The sequence below is a fragment of the Pipistrellus hanaki genome (genome assembly GCF_964339955.1).
Source record: "Pipistrellus hanaki genome assembly, chromosome: 8".
NCBI classification, from domain to species: Eukaryota; Metazoa; Chordata; class Mammalia; order Chiroptera; family Vespertilionidae; genus Pipistrellus; species Pipistrellus hanaki.
This window is the reverse complement of record NC_140510.1, coordinates 74,780,270-74,800,528: the sequence shown is the minus strand read 5'-3', so window position 1 is coordinate 74,800,528 and position 20,259 is coordinate 74,780,270. Positions and strand designations below refer to the sequence as shown.

At 40.0% G+C, this 20,259-nt stretch overlaps 2 protein-coding genes across 2 annotated transcripts in view; one reads left to right on the top strand and one right to left on the bottom strand.

Annotated features, from left to right (window-relative positions):
• Positions 1 to 5,283: 5,283 nt before the first annotated feature.
• On the top strand, positions 5,284 to 8,964 carry LOC311626981 (T-cell surface glycoprotein CD1a-like). Its single transcript, XM_084893011.1, has 6 exons — positions 5,284 to 5,805; positions 6,116 to 6,376; positions 6,850 to 7,128; positions 7,330 to 7,608; positions 8,120 to 8,213; positions 8,381 to 8,964. The coding sequence occupies exons 1-6, from the start codon at positions 5,745 to 5,747 to the stop codon at positions 8,421 to 8,423; spliced, it is 1,017 nt and encodes a 338-aa protein (XP_084749137.1). The 5' UTR covers positions 5,284 to 5,744; the 3' UTR covers positions 8,424 to 8,964.
• A 641-nt stretch (positions 8,965 to 9,605) lies between these two features.
• The window catches only part of FAM117B (family with sequence similarity 117 member B), a 53,069-nt gene continuing 42,415 nt past the window's right edge, over positions 9,606 to 20,259 (bottom strand). Inside the window, exons 7-8 of the mRNA XM_084893206.1 lie at positions 18,756 to 18,876; positions 9,606 to 13,426 (exon numbers count right to left, since the gene is read on the bottom strand). Coding sequence (XP_084749332.1) covers positions 13,114 to 13,426; positions 18,756 to 18,876 — 434 coding nt within the window. The 3' untranslated portion in view covers positions 9,606 to 13,113. The remainder of the gene's footprint in view (positions 13,427 to 18,755; positions 18,877 to 20,259) is intronic.

Sequence of the window (20,259 nt, the reverse complement as noted above, 5' to 3'; positions counted from 1 at the left end):
CACACACGCACACACACATACACACACAGGCTGCCATCACCGGCTTTTCTCTAGCACCCGGGACTGGGCTTTCCTCACAGCCCTGGCTTTGTCCAGAAGGACATCCAGTCTAATTAGCATATTATACTTTTATTATTATACAATAGATTATTAACCCCTTTAATTTTAGCCATTTGTGGGTATTTTTGGTTATCTAATTGTTGTTTATGGTTTATATATTCCTGTTGACTAATGGTACTTAACATATACCTATTAGTCATTTAGATAGACTCTTTTGTGAAGGACCAGTTTAAATTTTTAGCTATATGTGAGTGTGTGTTTGTGTGTGTTTGTGTGTGTGTGTGGTGAGGAAGGATGTCAGTTTTTTTCTTATTGATTTGAAGTTCTATGTAACGTCTGGGTACTAGTCCTTTGCTGAATATATGTATTATGAATATTTTCTACCAGTCTCTGGTTTACATTTTACTCTCTTAAACTTGTATTGTGCTGGAAAGAATTTTTAATGGGATACAATGATTAATATTGTTCTTTATGATGATTGTTATATATTCCTGTAAATTATTTACTCCTTTTCCAAGGTCATGAGATAGTCTCCTTAGACTGTGGTGCTCAAACGTGAGTGGGCATCAGCAGCATTGTGGAGCTGTTTTGTTCTTTTGTTTTTCTTTAAAAAGAAATGATTTTATACATACCTCCAGAATGTCTAGCTCTTTGGGTCAGCAAAGAGGCCTAAGAGTTTGCATTTTTTTACATTTTTCAGATGATGCTCATTCTGGTAGTCTGAGGATCACCTTGAAAAGCACTTTATCTTTGAGAAGCTTGCCTTTTACGTTCAGATATTCAATAAGCCTGGACCTGATTTTTGTGTGTGCTATGAAATGGGGATAAAAGTTAATTTTTTCCATGTTAGTCAACTGACTAATAACAAAGAAATGTGGCATCAATTATGTTGTAATTTAAGTGGTGACCAGACGTCCCGATTTTGACGGGACAGTCCTGATTTTTAACAATTTCTCTCATGTCGCACGGCAATTTTTAAAAAGTCCAAAATATTTAAAGGAATCTTTCCAAAAATTGGGACTGTTTTAAAACACCGTGGGACAAATTGTTAAAAATTGAGACTGTCCCGCCAAAAACAGGACGTCTGGTCACCTTAGTCCGACTCCAAACGTGTAAATTGAGACCATCAGCTACTAGTCAATGTTAGGGCAGAACGGAGAGTGTAGAGACTGGTACAAGACAACAGAGGGGCAACAGTGCATCAAATATTGCAGATCTTAATCAGGGATCCTCTCAAATGATCTCTGAACCCACAATAATAATCTGGCCACTCAAGGAATAGTAGATAAAACAGATTTTTTAAAAATATGTTTTCACTGATTTTTTATTTTTTAGAGAGAGAGAGAAAGGGAGAAGGAGAACAAGATAGAAACATCAATGAGAGACACTTCGATCAACAGCCTCCTGCAGACCTCCTAATGGGGACTGAGGCATGTGCCCTGACCAGGAATTGAACCTGGGTCAGTGCTCAACCACTAAGCCACACTGGCTGGAAAGAGAAAACATTTGAGTCTCATTCTATCCCTATACTTTTCCTCACATGAGAACTATCGCAGTCTTCCCAAGTAATGTTTTGTGCCATAATTCCAGAAATAAAATCATAACTGTGATGTACATAGTACACACAGGAATTTAAGGGTCACGCAATAAAACAATGCTTTAGTGTTGAAAGTGAGTGAGAAAGGAAAGACTGAGATGATAGAGATGATATTGAATGGACAGGGACTATGAGGAAATGGAGAGAAGGCTGGGACTGTGGTGGAGGCTAAATGGAGAATGACTACTAAGACATGCAGAAGTGAGAAACAAGGAAGTATCAGGACATGGAGACAAGTCAAGTGCCCATCAATAGAGGAGGGGATAAGAAAGTGGTAGTACAGATACACAGTGGAATATTACTCGGCCATGAAAAGAATGAAATCTTACCATTTGTGACAGCATGGATGGGTCTAGAAGGTATTATGCTAAGTGAAATAGCCAATCAGGGGAAAATAAATGCCACATGGCTTCACTTATCCATGGAATATAAAGAAATTGAAACAAACTCATAGATACAGGGGACACACTGACAGTTGCCAGAGGAAAGAGGATTGATTGAGTGGGTGAAAAAAAGGAAAGAGATTAAGAAGTAAAATTGATCCGGGCTGGCAAGGCTCAGTGATTGAGCAACAACCTATGAACCAGGAGGTCGTGGTTTGATTCGGGATAGGGCACATGACAGCGTGTGGGCTCGTTCCCGTGTGGGACATGCAGGAGGCAGCCGATCAATGATTCTCTCTCATCATTGATGTTTCCATCTCTCTCTCCATTTCCCTACCTCACTGAAATCAATTAAAAAAAATTTTTTTTAAAGAAGTAAAATTCATAGTTATAAAATAGTCACAGGGATGTAAAGTACAACGCAGGGAATATATTTAGTAATACTGTAGTAACTACATAAGGTGCCAGGTGGACACTGAAAATAAGGAGGGGACACTTTGTGAGGACATAATTGTCTCATCACTATGCTGTACACCCCAAACTAATACTACTAAACTGAAACACCTTATAAGGATATAACTGTCTTACCACTATGCTATACACCTAAAACTAATACCGAATAATATTTAACATAAACTAACTAAAAAGTAAAGTCTTAAAAAATGAGGGAAAATCAAAATGGGGAGGAGGAGCACATGAATGGTTAGAAAAGGGAGCCCAGTAGGACGCACAGAATGCTAGAGGGAAAGCTGACAAGATTAGACAACAGTTACTTCTTTCAACCCAGTTATTTTACAGATAAGAAAACTAAGGCCAGAATGCTGCTGTGTTTTCTCCAATTCACTGCATCCGGCAGGTGTCTCATCCAGGAATGTATCTTGACTCTCAGTCCTAAGATCCTTTTATGGCAAGAAATTTGCTTTGAAGAACAAGAAGCACTCACATCAGATACACAGAGAGGCTGGAAGCCAGAAAGAGGATAGAAAAAGGAGAAGCAAAGTGGGAAGGGAAGGAAGAAGCTGAATAAAAGGCACAGGCCTGTAAGGGGCAGTGGATTTCCCTAGCGGGGAAGTTGAGGTTACTGCTGGTGGGGAGTGGGGATTCAGATGAGGGTGGGAGACTGTGTAGGAGGGGAGCTCCGGTCTGGGCTCTCAGGGGAGCTTAGAGGACAGAGGAATTCCAGAGCTGTGGTGGTGTCTGAGGAAGCATCCGGTAGCAGCTGTAGGAACATGAGCTGTACCTCAGCACCAGTGGATCAAGAGGAGGGATCTCAGGAAGGTGTGAAGGCTCAGGGGGACAGGGGCATCCTGCCTGGCCAGTGTGGCTTAGCTCATGGAGTGCAGTCCCAGCACCAAAAGGGGGGCAGGACACGTAACAGGATGATGTGCTCCGTGAGGCGGTCACACCTGAGAGGGGTCTGGAAAAGAGCACTTTGGACATGTCAAAGGTGTGTTAACCCAGATGCACAGGAACAATGGACAGAGTTCGCTTAAGGCAGACACACCTTTCAGACCTGGAGCATGAGTGCCTATTGGGAGCTGCCTAGTTAGCAAGTTATGGTCAGGTCACCCTGAGGTTACTTTCTGTCACTGAACTTGTCAGACTGACCACGTGGCCCTTTCTAAAACTGAGGTGTGAGAGGCAAGTCTAAGGTAAAGATGAGGTAGGGAAGCGTGGGGCTTTAAAAGATTGGTAATAAGAGGAGTTCAGTAACTAGCAGTCTGACCTGCCCTGTAGATTGGTTTAAAAGTGTTTCTGATAAATGCTTATTATGGGCAACTCCTCCATTTAAATTCTTTAAGGGAGAAGTAAAAGTTTCTCATGAGCCTACAGAGTCTTAATTGTCTTTGGCTCAACATAATTCAAAATAAGACAAATGCTAGGGTTACACATTCTGGGGAGGCCAGTACTGAACCCCTACAATAGCTATGGAGGAATTTACTTATCAGCTTGTGAGCACCAATAGAAGTTTTTTTGTGTGTTTGTGTGTGTGTGTGTGTGTGTGTGTGTGTGTGTGTTTTGTTTTTTGGTTTTTTGTTTTTTTTTTGTATTCATGCAATTATTCCATTCTTTCTCCTAAAATTCCCTTCCTCTCACCCTGTAATCAGAACACGATGTGGTTTCTGCTTGAATCTGTGCTTCCCAAATTGCAATAAAAATACACCCTTATTGCCCCACATTTTGGCTTTTTAATTTTAGGTTAAGGTAATCTTAACTTTTTTCCAAAATATTTAAGAATTAGCTTTAATTTGTTTACTTGTATGCAAATAAATAACAAAATAGCCAGAGCACATTTATCTAGAAGTTACAAAGGAAACCATTTTAAGAGCCTTTTAAACATGACAAGAATGAAAGAGCAGGGTCAGCATGGCCAGCAAAGACCAGTGTATGATAAAACAAGCTGGAAGATCCAAGCAGGGCCAATAAGAAGGAAATGTTGGATAAAGAACTCCAGAATATTCTATTAATTTAATTTAATTTAATTTCCCACAAATTATCACTGTTTTTTAAAACTTATAGTAGGAGATTTAAAGTATCTGTATAAACTTCAGGCTTGTTAACATGTATTTTAATCCTAAATAAATCTGTGTAAGATTCTCATTTCACCAAGTAGAAATACTAGCAAAGATTTCTGATTCCTGAAACAATAATGTTAAAAATCTGTGTAATGAAAGAAATAATTGGGTGCCTGAACCCAACTATTCATTCATTCAAACTCACTCATTGAGCACCTTGCCAGGAGGCATTCGCTAGAGTTGGGGACCCAGCGCAGCAGAGGTATACAGACCGGTGCCCTGAGCGAATCACTGGAGCCAAGATCCTGAGTGGACAACGTCAGTTAAGGTTTTGACTTTGTTTCAAGAAGACTTGTTTTCTCCAGTCTGTACATTACCATAAACCCAGCACACCAAGGCTTCTAGTCCTCAGTTTGTGTGCTTCCTTCTTAAGCAGAAGAAAAGCTCCTGAATAAAGTGATTGCCTGTAGACCACTAGATATTCACGAGTGTTGCAAGATGCTTATATCCAGGCAGGTGCTGAATGACTCCTGGGTAAATGAATATATATCACTGCAAGTCAAACAGAGATTTTTATGTTTCCAGTTTCCTGTGGTCTCTCTGATGACTACTGGTTCTTCCCTAAGGATAATGGAGTAGTAGTTTATACTGTTCCACATGGCAACCACAGGATTTCCTGAAAATCATATAAAGCCACCAGTGAGATGTCAGAGATGATATAATGGGGTGGGGCTTAGACAGAATAAGAAACTATTTGAAGAGTGTTTAAACTCAGCACGAAAATTTCAGTGTGACAGGAAAGAGCAGGGACAACAGAACATCAGATAGCAATTGGAAAACATTTAGTTTTATGCTTTCATTGTCTGAATGAGAAGGGAATATCTAGAGGGAAACTGACTTTTCAATGGCGCATAAGAATTATTTTATATAGATGAATTAGAGAAAGATGATCAGAATGAAGGCTGTACAGTACAAGGAAGATGCTGAAAGCCAGAGAAAAGTCAGAACTTTAGGGGAAATGAGAGGCCGAATTGGTGTCTAGAATTTAGGGAAGGACACTGGGTTTTTGTTTTCTTTGGTCTGTTGTTAGATGAAGGAAGACAGAATAGAGGTAGTGTGAAGTAGTTTTATTTAAAACAGAAGCCAAAGACAACCTTTCCTGAGAAACAAAGAACATCTGTAACTGAAATGCTGCTTCTGCAAATTCCATTGCTAGCTGTTCTCCTCGCAGCTGGTGACAATGAAGATGGTAAGAACTCTGGCCACTGCCCTGTGGGGTACAAGTGTGTGTGTGTGTGTTTCTGTTTCTGTGTGATGTAGCATCCTCAGAACATACCTGGAGAGGAGATGTCAGCACAGTCCTGAGTATCCCGTACTCTGGGACCCTGTGCCCTTCTGACGGTTGTAAAGCATGGGGCCCTGGGCAGCTGAATGCTGCTGAGGTAGCCATGGCTTCCCTTATCTCCAGATTCTGAGTGTTTCCTTTCTGGCACCTTTCTTCATTCTCTCTCCTTACCAATGCCTTTTCTTCTCCTCATCTATCTGTTCTTTTGCCACAGTTTTCCAGGAGATCTCCTTCAAAGTTATCCACAGCTCATCCTTCTACAACCGTTCCTGGGTGAAAAGTCGGAGCTCCGCTTGGTTGGGTGACTTGCAGACTCATGGCGAGGACAACTCTGGCCGTACTGTTTTCCTGCGTCCTTGGTCTAAGGGCAACTTGACCAAGAAAGAGATAAAAGAAGTGATGGAGTACCACCACGCGCTCTCCATTGAAATGTCGAACAAACTTCACAGACATGCCCGTCAATGGCAGCTTAAATGTAAGTTCAATTCCCCAAATGGGGAGGTGCAGTGTGCTGGGAGAGGGGTGTGTGTCTCAAGGAGCTCCTTAATCCAGTCCCCTCCAACTCCCACCCCCCTCTCCCCCCTACACATTCAATCTCTTCAGCATTCTCTGTCTGTATAGCTACTGTAACTATTGCATTTCATTCACCCTGGCTTATAATCACAACTCTCACACTATGTGCTTTCTTCTTCCCTTGCTCTCACCATTTAGGTCACCTGCTTTCAACAATTTGCTCACTTCTATTTCCAAAAAAGAAGTCATTTTTTCCTCCACTTTCAACTACCACAAATCCCACTTTTTCTGAACTTCTGATCAAACCAAATTTTGTTCCATTACCTCAAATCCCCCAAACTACTTTTCCTTTTTTTTTTTTTTTTTTTTTTTTTTGCTTACAACAATTTCATCTTTACTCCCTCTTTCCTCTAATTTATACCCCTTCTTCCCTAGATCCCTTTGAGGTACAGGCAACAGGAGGCTGTGAGCTGCACCCTGGGGGAGTCATAGTAGCCTTCTATCTACTTGCTTATCAAGGATTAGAACTCCTGCACTTCCAGAACAATTCCTGGCTGCCATCTGTAAAGGATGAAATTACAGCTGAGCCTATGAGCAGAGTATTCAATCAGTACCATGTCGCCAACAAAATAATACGGAGGCTGCTCAGTGACACCTGCCCACGTTTCCTCTTGAGCATCCTTGATGCGGGGAAGGCAGATCTCCAGAGAGAAGGTCAGTCCCATATCCTTCCTCCATGAGTTTTCTAAATTATACCTTCCCACCATCCCTTTAAAACAAGGATAAGGGGTCAGGAGAGAGAATAATGTGTGAATTGCCAGCATGTGATAGATGTGTCCATCTAAACTGATGTGAAGATATGAACCTCCAAGTCTGTGTTAGTCCATATCTGAATATCTCTCCTGTCCTCTGCAGTAAAACCAGAGGCCTGGCTGTCCACTGGCCCCAATCCCGGTCCTGACCGCCAGATGCTGGTTTGCCATGTCTCTGGCTTCCATCCAAAGCCAATTTGGGTCAAGTGGATGCGAGGTGAACAGGCACAGCAGCACACTCAACAGAGTGGCATCTTGCCCAATGCTGATGGGACATGGTACCTTGAGGTTTTCTTGGAGGTGGAAGCCACTGAGACATCTGGCCTATATTGCCGGGTGAGACACAGCAGCCTGGGAGGCCAGGACATCCTCTTCTACCTGGGTAAGAAAAACTGGGGCCCACACTGGGAATGGGAGGGGATGGTCCACAAGCAGAGCAGGAGAACAAAGTGAAACATTTGGGATTTATGGACTCCAGACGCAAAAGAATGAAAATAGTTCAATAAATAGAAGAGTAGAAAATGGCTCAGTGCATAGAGTGTTAGCCTGTGGACTCAAGGGTCCCAGGTTCAAGGGCATGTACCTTGGTTGCAGGCTCATACCCAGTGGGGAGTTTGGAGGAGGCAGCTGATCGATGTTTTTAACTCTCTATCCATCTCCCTTCCTCTCTGTAAAAAATCAATAAAATATATTTTAAAAAATTAAAAAAATGAGATCTGCAGAAGTAGGAAGATGTTGAGGGTTAGATGAAAGATTCAACTCTGAAGAGGGAGGAGAGAGGAAATAAGAACAAAGATTAATGAAGGGAACACTAATAAAAAAGGCAGACCAGGGAGATGCAGTAAACAGGGGGTGGGTTTGAAATGACACCTTGTGTGCACCCAAACCCACAGAACACCATCACAGCTCCAAGGGCTGGATCATCTTGGCAGTGATGGTGCCCCTGGTGCTCCTGACAGCTCTTGCATTTTGGCTTAGGAAGTGCTGGTGAGTTTTTTGTGCCCATCTTTCCTGTTCTTTCATCCACTCCCTACTCGTCATCCCACTTTTCTTCTCTCTTTCTCCTTAGTTCTTCTTTCCTCAGTCCCCTTCTTTTTGCTTTCAATTCTCACCTCCACCTCATGCATAGTAACTTTCATCTCTGTTCTTATCAGGTCACACTGTGAGCCTCCTATCAGGCTTCTTCCTTTGGAGTGAGATTCCAGCAGCCCTGGGTTCCAGACATATTTAAATGCAGCATGGCGACAATGTCCGCTCAGCTCTTCATGTACAACTTCAGTTGTTTATGTTTTGTTATTTGTGTGTTTAATGATCTGTTACTAATATAAGCTTAAAGGTAATTTTGCAGGACTTGCTTTCTGACCTGGCTCAGAGATAAAGTCTTATTTTAACCTGGATAAAATGAGATCCTAGCCATGGCTACATATTGAAAAATTGACAAATATCAGGCCCATTTCAGATGTCATTTCTTTACAAGGATCTTCCCTGATTCACAAGTGGAAGCAGCATCTGAACTACCACACACTTTCCAGTGAACTTTGCTGAATCTGCTTCTCACTTTTTATCCTTTGTTGCAGTTATGTAGGCCATTTTTCACCTTCTGATTTTAAAGTTGAGAGCAAAGACTATGTCTTTTTAAAATTTGTATCATCTACAAAGTTTGTAACTGTATGTAATATGCTTTCAATAAAAGCCTGTGTTAAGTTTGCTTAGCATTTACCACAAACATAAGGTACCTGAAGTTGTAGAGAAAGGAAGGAAGAAGCAAGGAAGTAACAAGCAACAATCCTATCTAAGACAGAAAAAACATGCTAATTGACCTTCACGACATTACAAAGATGGCAGCGCCAACAACCAATAAGGAGGGAATATGCTCACTGACTGCCATGTCCTTAAAGATGGCGGTTCCCAGTCCCCTCAGCCTTGCCTTGCCATAGGCCTGCATTCAGAGTCCCCCTGTCTCCTCAGTCCCCAGCTCCCCAGGGTAGGCCCAAGGGGCAGGCTAGCCTTGGCTGTCGGCTGCCCAGCAGCCTAGGGCTGCCCGAGGCTCAGGTAACCAGGGTCGGCTAATACTTGTGCTGTCGGCAGTAGCAGCAGCAGAAGTGTGATGGGGACCTTGCCTTCTCCTGATCACCAGATCGCCTCCTGCCCCTGGGGACTCCCAGATTGTGAGAGAGGGCAGGCTGGCTGGAGAGATCTGCCCCTCCAGTGCATGAATTTTTATGCACCAGGCCTCTAGTATTATATATCCTGCTATTTAACACAGACGCAATTTTCTATCAATTTGTAAAAAAGAATATACTATTTGTAAATTAATTCAGGCTTGCAGTATATGAAAAGAAAATTTGAGGCTATATTCATAAAAGTACACAGGAAAAAATCAAGAAGAACAGACTTTATTTTTTACATAAAAGTTCTATTTTCTTGTGAGGCAGCAACAAGTGTTCCGATACAGGAATACGTAAGTACATAGTAACAATATTTATCACCACTGGAAATGCTGTTTTTGGGGAGAATTTTATTAGAAAAACAAAATTTTTAAAATCTGCATTTAAAAAAGATTTAAACAGCTTCAACAGATGAAAGATACAAACTTTAAAAAAACATAAATTATATTCTTCAACAGGAGTGCATAAACAAAATATATTGTTCAGGGCTGCTCTGCCTATCATTAATTTAAGGCAGAGTAAAACTTAAACCTTAAAGTGCGGAGTTAATTTTTCTTAGCTTAATGCAAATTCAGCACTTCCACTGGTCCGGTTCACTCCAACGGTCCAAGCATCAAGGAATGAATCTTAAGTTTAGAATAATACAGTAAATTCAGTAGTGGCAATTTCCTTTTTCAAAAGAAAATCTTGACAACCCAGTCCTAATCTTGGACATACCCACGGCTACAAATTCTTCCTTTTTTTTCTTTTTAATACCTTCGAGTAAAAGCCAACCATTGAAAAAAAAAAGCCTGTCTTGTTGCCAGGTATTCCACAGGTAGCAATAGCACCTTCTGAAAGGTGGATTTGGCTTGTCATAGTGTTAGAAACATTTTAAACAAAATTAAGAATCTAGGACAAAATAATTTTGGCATTCATGCTCACAATATTAACAAAAAAGGAAAACAGATATTTTTAAAAAGCGTAACTGCTCACAAAAAACATAACAAGCAACAGACTCAGTCATGATCAAAACTAGTAAATTCACATATTGTTATCACAATTTCTTTAAGGGAAAAAAAAATAACTTAAGACTGATAAAGTAAATAACCACAGAATAGCTCCTTTTGCCAAAATATACATGCCACCTATTTCTTTTACTGCAATGGAAACACATTTACTTAAAAAAAAAAAAAAAAATTTAGATTCCCATTGAAGTTATTAATTTACTTACTTTCTGTACAGTTTTCTAAAAAATAACAATTCTAGAATGTAATTTTAGAAAACAATATTGAGACCCATTAAAAAAAATCAACCTCTTGGGAACTAAGGGTTAAATAAAGTGGAATTGATCAGGATTAATATTTTTTTTAAGACTGTGATAAAGTTCCTATGTTTAAAATTAGCCCTTTGGCACTGGCAGTTAAAGTTGTTTGTACCTTGTACCTTCTTTTTCTTCTTCAAATCTCAGGCTCTATTTCTTCCAAATCCACGGGATATGCTTGGTTGCCATACAATCCATTTACCGACAAATTCACATTGTCCTTACAACCAGACATTACAAGTTCCATTTATAGGACTGTGTAAAGAATAAAGTTATCCCATTCCTACTTTAAGTTACTTAGATTAAGGATATAGGAAACTCCACAGAAAAATGCGAATTAGACAAACGTGCACAACAGAGTAAAAGGAAAAACTGTACAAAGTGGCATTCTAGCTGGAAAATACCCTTGTCACTTGCAGGGATGGAGACACAGAAGGTTAAGTGTGAGGCAAAGAAAGGACGCGGATTTAATAGAACTCAAGTCATCCAAAAACAGGCCTGTGTGTTTTTCAACCTTGTCTCTAACTTCTTCCTGCCTTTTAAACTCACACACCTGACTTCAGTTTAACCTTTCCTGTACTTCTGAGAGAGCAGTTTTCTAGGGAAAAGGCCAAGTCAAAGGCAAAGATTCCAAGTACTCAGTAAACCAACCAGAACATTTAGATCCTGAATAACTGGGCTATTACTGACTTAGAAGCCACATGGACTGATTCCAAGTAAATGAGTTTTGAACAAAAAGGAAACAAAATTCATCGGTCTCACCAACTCACCTGACAGACTTACGTTTGAATTTATCTAAATTCCCTAAATACATCTCCATTTTAACTTGAACAGGGCATGCTTTTGATTACTTAGGTATCTTAAAGTTGCATGAGTATAAGAAGTCCTTTGAGAAGATGTATTGCTACCACTAGGTTTTCCTTGATGGGATATGTCTGGATAAACTGACATAGTAACCCTCTAAACTGTATCCCTTTAACAAGTATTTAAATGTTTTCTCCCTTTAATATGTATAAGAACATTAAATCATTGCATCAGAAGGTAGTATATGAAGACCTCAGAAGGATGCTTGTTACCAACACAGTTTGCTGAGACTCACTTTTTAAAAGAGCTGCTCCTTAATTTTACTACCACATACCCAGACATGACATACTGTGGACACATGACATTGGCAGTAACTGTATTAGGATGAGCCTAACTCCAAAACTGGATGGATTTTTCAAAGGTTCCCAAAGCTCTCCTTTGCCTGTGTTCCCCATTGTGTGGAATGCTGGACAGACAACTAGCAAAACCTGTAGGTAACATCTCAGTGCCCACTACATACAGAAAATGTCAGTCGCAAGATTCTGTGACTACGGATTGCTATTCAATGGATTACGCTCCTGGCAAACTACTAACCTGGACCAAGTCCACAAGACAACAACATCACAAAAGCAAAGGAGGAAATCCATGCACCGCCATTTTAGGATCTCTGGGACTATGATACAGTGAGGAGGAAAGGTAGGATGGTACCTGGAGTAAAGGGAGATCATGTGACAAATACTGTGCAGAAAACCTAAGGGGCTCCTCACTCCTAGCTAGCAATCAACACTGGATAGCTTCCTATTGGCTCAGACTTTCAAACCAACTTCCGATGATGGGTGAGAACTTATGAAGCACTCCTCTCCAGGCTACAAATTTTTCTGAGCATATGGTGGAATGTATACAGGAGTAGTGAAGAAAACAGCAGTTTTACAAATATTTCACTTAAAGCACAAACTTCTGACATCAAAAAACATAAATCACATCATGTACTAATATTGCTTTTTATTTCTTTTTTTTATATACTTGGTCAATGCATTTACTTATCAATTCTTTTTTTGGAGAAGAATACAGTCATGAGAATAAGATTGCTGGGGAAATGTCAACAATCCCTTTGGTCCCAAAGCTGAAAACAGCTGAGAAAAGCACACATTTAGAAAGGGAAACAAGAAACAGAGGCCACCAAAGAATCTTTTCAACATCTGTTTGCTACGTCTCAGAAAATGTAACATTGGTATTATAAAATAGTCATTATCATATAAAAGGTGGTTCTTGCAGCATCATTCACGTCTCCAGGAATCATTTGCAGGGATCGGTGTTTTGTTGTGTGTTTGTTTCTAAAGAAGTTTAATTTGAGAACAAAACAACAAAAAAAGTGGTATCAGCCCACCAAAAGTAAAGAATGAGACCTTTCTTGTCTCAGCTGGCGCTTTAGGAGAAAGCAGGCTAAGCACTGAGGGCTGGCCTTCCCAGCGAGCAGGCCACCAGGGGTGCTCTTCCAGAAGCTGTGCTGGGAGTCCCCGTGCAACGCCTGAGCACCGCACAGCCAACTGGGAGCGCACGGTGCCATCACAGTCAAGAGATCCGAGGGAACAGTGGCTGCGCAGCACTGGACCTACCCTTCAGCCTCCTCAATTGTATCGGGTGGTGAGAGTAGAGAGGACGATGGCATGACTGTACTTGTTCCTCGGGAGACTCGGTCTTGCTCTGCAGACAGGGAGGCCATAGCGATGGGCTGCAGCAGAGTGGTCGTCATGCCAGTGGTGACTGTCAGACTGTGGCCAGACCCCTTGAGGGTAAGATCTGGCGTGGGAAGGAGTGGCTTGAGGATGCTGACGAGGCAGAAAGCAGAGCCGCTTTTAGGAATGAAATTCACCTTGTTTTTGTCAGGACAGTAAAAGGCTGGGATTTCATGAAGTTGCTTTGGCCTAGATATAGAACAGACAACCCAATGCATTTAAGTCACAGAACAATGGAAATAAATTATTTTATTGTTTTTTTAAAAACAGACAATAGACACATAAAACAAAAATTCAAGCTATGTGAAAAGCTTCAAATGCTATGGACCAAAGCAGGATTAGACACGATTCAAAATATGTATTTCAGAACGCCGAAAGGACACCATTCACATTGCTGCCGTCAGTTCCCTGGCTAACCCTGTGCACCACAATCTTTACCAGGCTGCCAAAGTGTCCATGGCACAAAGAAGGAAAGAGCTCCTGCCAGAGGTCTGAGAGATGTGATAAAATGGCTTGTAAAGGTTTGCAGGCAGCACAGGGGGTGATAGCCAGTGGCACAAAGGAAGAGGGAGAGTTTGGGAAGCAGCAGCCCTCCAAAGGAAGTCACATCTGAGCTGGTTTTAAAGAATGAATAACAGACCTTGGGAGTGGGTGCAAAATGAAAAGTTTCAAGTAGACAATGCTTTAGGTGGCAATTTTTATTGATTAACAGTGACTACTACCCATGAATAGCTTTGACAAATGTAATAATTTATGAATAAAAGAAATTACATGAGGGAATAGACTCAAGAAGACAGGCCCAGCGCAAGCTGCCTTCTCGCTGGTCCTTCATGGCCTGCACCTCCACCTGAGGGCTCTGGCAGCAGAGGCCTGGGGCAGCGAACCTTGGTTCCAGTCACTGTGTGACTTCACCCCTCTGAGTCTCAGTTGTCTCAGCGATGAGATGGGTTGATCACCCGCTACCTCCAGCCTTGTCGCTGGGACTTGATGAGATAAATCCCAGTGCCTGGCACACAGTAATGTTCAATAGATGGCAATGCCCTCTCTCTGGATGGGACCTATGGAGATTCTAGCCCCGCACCTCGCCTGGAAGGGTCTAGATCTGCTCTGTCCACCAAGAAAGTCATGAACCCCATGTGGCTCCTGAACACTGGAAATGTGGCCAGTCAGATTTGAAATGTGCCATCAGTGTGAAATATATACCAGATTCTGGCAACCTGGTACATAAAAGGAATGCAAACATCTCATGAATAATGATTTATATTGACTACATGTTGAAATGACATATGACTGGTACATTGGGTTACATGAAATATATTATTACATTTAAAAATTACATCATTTAAGTTGTTTGTTGAATAAAATAGAAACTTCACTCATTGAGTACTTTTCTGCCTACAAATATATTTGGATATGCTGCTGTTAAGAGGACACACTCCTCTATTTTTACTACCTGAAGAGTATGTTTTTCTTTTTCTTTTTTTTAATTCTCATTCGAGAGTATTTTTCCATTGATTTTTAGAGAGAGAGTGGAAGAGAGAGGGAAAGACAGGAAGGAACATCAATATGAGAAAAACACATCAACTGGTTGCCTCCTGCATGCATGAGTCCTGACCAGGACCAGGTCAGGGGAGGAGCCTGCAACCAAGGTACGGGCCCTTAACGGGAATAGAAACCCAGAACCCTTCAGTCCACAGGCCAACACTCTATCTGCTGAACCAAACCGGGTAGGGCTAGTTTTCTTTTATTTATATATATATACATACATATATATATTTTATTTTATTTTATTTTATTTTATTTTACTTTAGAGAGGCAGGGAGAGGGAGAGACAGAAACATCAATAATGAGAGAGAATCACTGATCAGTTGCCTCCTACATGCCCTCTACTAGGGATTGAGCCTGAAACCCAGCCATATGCTCTGACAGAGATCATAGGTTGATGTTCAACCACTGAGCCACACCAGCTGGGTGAATCCTAGGTTTTTAATTATTTAATTTGTTTGAAGCTATCTTCTTTGCAACTTTAAATTGTATTTTTTAAAATTAATTTTACAGATTGGGGGTGGGGGAGAAAGAAGGAAGGAGAAAGGAAGAAACATTGATGTGAGAAATAAACATTATGCTAAGCAAAATATGCCAATCAGAGAAAGATAAAAATATCACATGATCTCACTCATTTGTGGAATAAAATGAACAACATAAACTGATGAACAAAAATAGAACCAGAGACAGAGAAGCATTGAATACGCTGTCTAACCTATGAGGGAATAAGAGATCAACCAAAGAACCTGTACGCATACATCTGAGCATAACCAATGGACACAAATGGGCGGAGGGCGCAGCCGGGGAGAGGTCAATGGGGAAAAAGGAGATTTATGTAATACTTTAAATACCCACTCCAACCTCTAGGTCAAGTCAGTTACTTCCCTTAAATTAAAAGTAATCCTGGGAGAAAATATTCTTTAAAGAATAAATAAGCAAAACATTTTTAATTAGGGCCAATAACTGACCTTTGCTTTAATGCCAGTGAATCCAGTGCATTTGCTCTAATTTTGAAATAGCTAGTGCAAAAAGAGACTAATTTTTAAACTCTGAGTTGTTTAATTTTATTTATTTATTTATTAAATATTTTGATTTTTACAGAGAGGAAGGGAGAGGGATAGAGAGTTAGGAACATTGATGAGAGAGAAACACCGATCAGCTGCCTCCTGCATATCCCCCACTGAGGAAGTGCCCACAACCAAGGCACATGCCCTTGACTGGAATTGAACCCAGGACCCATCAGTCCACAGGCCAAGGCTCCATCCACTGAGCCAAGCCAGTTTTGGCTAATTTAAAGAAAAGAAATATTTTTATAGAAAATATTTTTAATGAAATATTTTTATTGATTTTTAGAGAGGAAGGGAGAGGGAGAGAGAGAAACTTCAATGTGAGAGTGTAACAACAATTGACTGCCGCCTGCACACTCCCTACTGGAGTATGAACTTACAAACCAAGCATGTGGCCTGACCAGCAAGCAATTTAATCTAATCAGCTGATCCAACCAACCTGCTCTGACCAGCTGATCCAATCAACTCAATCCAATTCAGACTGTCTACAGTTTAATCCAATCAACTGGTCCAACCAATGTGATCTGATCAATCCTCATTCTCTCAATTTCCTCAGACCTCTGGTTTCTCTCCTCATTCACTCAATTTTCTTTCATCTCTCTCCTCATTCTCTCATAAAGAAACAAAAGAATACCATATTTCAAGGTGATTCCAAGATGTTCATAATGGAGGAAAAAGATAAATTATGCAAATCGGACAAGGTTGGATATTATCCACAATGTATTTTAGGTTTCATAGTGAGAAAGGCCTGAAGAGAGCCTCTTAGACTAGCAGCCATAGTGTGAGGGCTAAGTACCATCACCAAATTCCCAAATAATGTTCATCACCTATTTGCTCAGTCTCATTTTTTACACTTACAACCCGCAGCCATCACTTATAAAGCAAAAAACATTTCAGCTACTGAAAACCCAAGGCTGTAATACTTTCTGAGAAACTTTTGAGTCTAAAATTGGAGTACTTGACAAATACCAGTCAACAGGAGCATAGGTGATCACACACCAAAAGTAGCAGACACTGTTGACAATTTTATTTCTTACTGTCTTCATCACAGTAACATGATTCAGCAAAGTAACAGAATCCTGTTTCCTATATTGGCAGACAAAATGTTTTTTAAAACTGTTTAACAACTCAAAATGGATACAGGACTTAAACATCAGACGGGAAACCATAAAAATACTTGAAGCATCCACAGGCAACAAAATCTCAGACGTATGCCAAAAAAACTTCTTCACTGATACTACCCCTAGTGCAATGGAAGCTAAAGAGAAAATAAACAAATGGGACTACATCAAAATAAAAAGCTTTTTTACAGCAAAAGAAACCATCAACAAAACAACAAGAAAGCCCACTGTGTGGGAGAACATATTTGCAAATGTTACCACTGATAAAGGTTTAATCTCCAACATCTACAAACAGCTTATACAACTAAATAAAAGGAAGATGAATGATACAATTAAAAAATGGGCAATGGACCTAAATAGAATATTTTCAAAAGAAGACAGAAGGAAGGCCAAAAAGCACATGAAAACATGCTCAAAGTCACTAATTATCCGAGAGATGCAAATCAAAACAACAATGCGGTACTATCTCACACCTGTCAGAATGGCCAACATCAACAAATCAACAAACGACAATTGTTGGCGAGGTTGCGGAGAAAAAGGAACCCTCGTGCACTGCTGGTGGGAATGTAGACTGGTGCAACCACTGTGGAGAACAGTGTGGAGTTTCCTCAAAAAACTGAAAATGGAACTCCCATTTGACCCAGTAATCCCACTTCTAGGAATATATCCCAAGAAACTAGAAACACCAATCAGAAAGGATATATGCACCCCTATGTTCATAGCAGCACAATCTACAATAGCCAGAATTTGGAAACAGCCTAAGTGTCCGTCAGCAGATGATTGGATCCAAAAACTATGGTACATCTACACAATGGAATACTATGCTGCCATAAAAAAGAAGGATTTCTCATCATTTGCAGCATCCTGGATGGAATTGGAGAACATCATGCTGAGTGAAATAAGCCAATCAATGAAAGAGAAACACCACATGACCTCACTCATTTGTGGATAATAAAGAACATTATAAACTGGTGAACCATAAGATAGATATAGAGACAGTATATCAACAAGTAGACTGTCAAGTTACAGCGGGGACGGGAGGAAGATCTGGGGGAGATAATAGATCAACCGAAGGACTTGTATACATGCATATAAGTGCAACCAATGGACACAAAACTCTGGGGAGGGAGGGGATGTGTGGGAGGGAGGGAGGGGGTCAAAAAAAATCAATAAAATATATTAAAAAAAATAAATAAAAAATAAAAAATAAATAAAAAATAAAAATAAAAAAAATAAAAATAAAAAAAAAAGAAATAAAAAAAACAAAAAATAAAAAAAAAACTGTTTAACAAACTGAAGACCAAGAGTAAATAAAAACCAAAGGGAATTCAAGCCTTGAAAGAAGAAAACCACACTGGGTAAGATCCATGATATATCTTGAATAAATATACTGCTAAATTCAAAGTGTGATGACTGCATACAGGTTAAAAAATAACAGCCACAAATGATACAACTGAAAGAAGTGAGAAAAGGTTAATAACAACTGGATATTAAACATTACTGTTAATTTTCTTTGGTGTGATAGTGGTATTGTGGTTATGACGGAGTAGTGTGGTTACTTTTAGGAAACACATATTAAATTGTATTTAAGGTTTAGTGTCATGGTGCCTGCAAATTATTTTCAAACAGATCAGCAAAAACACTACCACAAACAAAGCAAACACAGCAAAATTTTATTACAGAACATAGGGAGTGGTTATATGGGTGATCACTGTACTATACTTCAATTTTCGTAATAAAAATTCTCACAATAAAAGCTTGACTCTGAGGGGAGGGTGTACTTACGAGCATTCCTCAAAGACTTTGACCCTTTCACAGCCCTCCGGAGGTTCCCTTTTGAACATGTAACTGTTGTTGGGTTTGGGTGAAGTTGCATATTTGGGCAAAGGGGAGTTGTTCCCATTCTCTGCAAAAAAAAATATGCTGGATCACTAAGAAATACTGCTACAGAAACGCATCGTCACACTGTAATTAATTGCTCTTGCCTTCTTCCTACTCCATGAGCTACTTGAGGGTAGAAACGGTGTTTTACTCATCAATATCACCCCAATATCTAATTCCTGATAAAGAGAAGATAATGTTTGTTAAATAAATGCATAAACAAATACAAGATTTTTATGTCTTCTCCACTTATAACCACCGCCTCCGAGGCCTGTCTCTGATTTGTTTTTAATCCATACACAGCACACAGACTTCAATTGCACTACCATTCTTCCCAGTACAAGTAACTGGTTGATTATCATTCTCTCCTGTGCTGCCCTTCAGAATTTCTCACTTGATTTCTCGGCTCCTCCAGTTACAATCTCTGCTCAAGGAAGTCAGAGCCTCTGCTCTGTAAGCCAAAGACTTCCTTTGCCTATGAACTTCTCCATGCCTAAGAAATCCTCTTCTGCCGATTTCCCAAAACTGCCTTCAAAGTCTGGCGCAAAGTTTTTAAAGTCTTTCCAAATTAATTATATCAAAGGGAACACTTCTTACTCTGGTATTCCTGTTCAGTGCTGATGTCCTCAGTTTATATATATTAACTTAAAAATTCTTGATATGTTACTTAAGTGTTCTGAATTTTCAGCCTGTGTTAGCTAAGCTATAAATTCCTTGTCAAGAGTAGCATGGTGGTTCTGTTTTCTTACAAAAGAAATTCAGTGCAGCTAGTCAGTCACTAATCTCCTAAAATAAAATACAGTAGGACACAAAATTTATGACATGCTGTCAAAGGGCAGATTTTAATGGCCACGATTTTTTAAATGTTGGAGGGTATGTGGGATTGAACACTAAGTACCAGGAGTAAGCTAAATAGTTTGCATTCACTACCCCATTTAATTCTCATAATAAACATAAGAATTAATTATTCAGATTCATGACAAGAAACACATGGCCCAATCAAAGGATTTAATTGAGCAGGTGTCAAGCTTGTGTGTACATTGGAATCATGGAGCATCTTCTAGTACCTATTCCTACACCCCCAGGAGCTGTGATTTAATTGGTCTGGGTGTGGGCCTGGAACAGTCATACTTTATTTAACCTAGAAGCTGGGCATTAAGTGTTCAAATAATAACATTTTACAATGGCCCATAGTTTGAAGTGACTTCTTCAGAAAACCTTATGTTCTCTGCATGTATGTACTATAGTCTCAATAACTTAGGTGTTTGGTAGTAATGGTCAGCTGTAACAATGAAACATTTTAGGATGTTCAGCACACTGTGAGTATGAGGTCCTAAATAAATGACTACTGAACTGAGATGTAGGATCCTATATAATAAAAACCTAATATGCAAATTTCCCCCTCAGA

What these genes read in the sequence shown, in the direction of transcription:
- LOC311626981 (XM_084893011.1), top strand. Translation starts at nt 5,745, where the DNA reads ATGCTGCTTCTGCAAATTCCATTGCTAGCTGTTCTCCTCGCAGCTGGT. An exon ending in GGCAGATCTCCAGAGAGAAG is followed by an intron (nt 7,129 to 7,329) that starts GTCAGTCCCATA and finishes TGTCCTCTGCAG; the next exon opens with TAAAACCAGAGGCCTGGCTG. An exon ending in GGACATCCTCTTCTACCTGG is followed by an intron (nt 7,609 to 8,119) that starts GTAAGAAAAACT and finishes CCAAACCCACAG; the next exon opens with AACACCATCACAGCTCCAAG.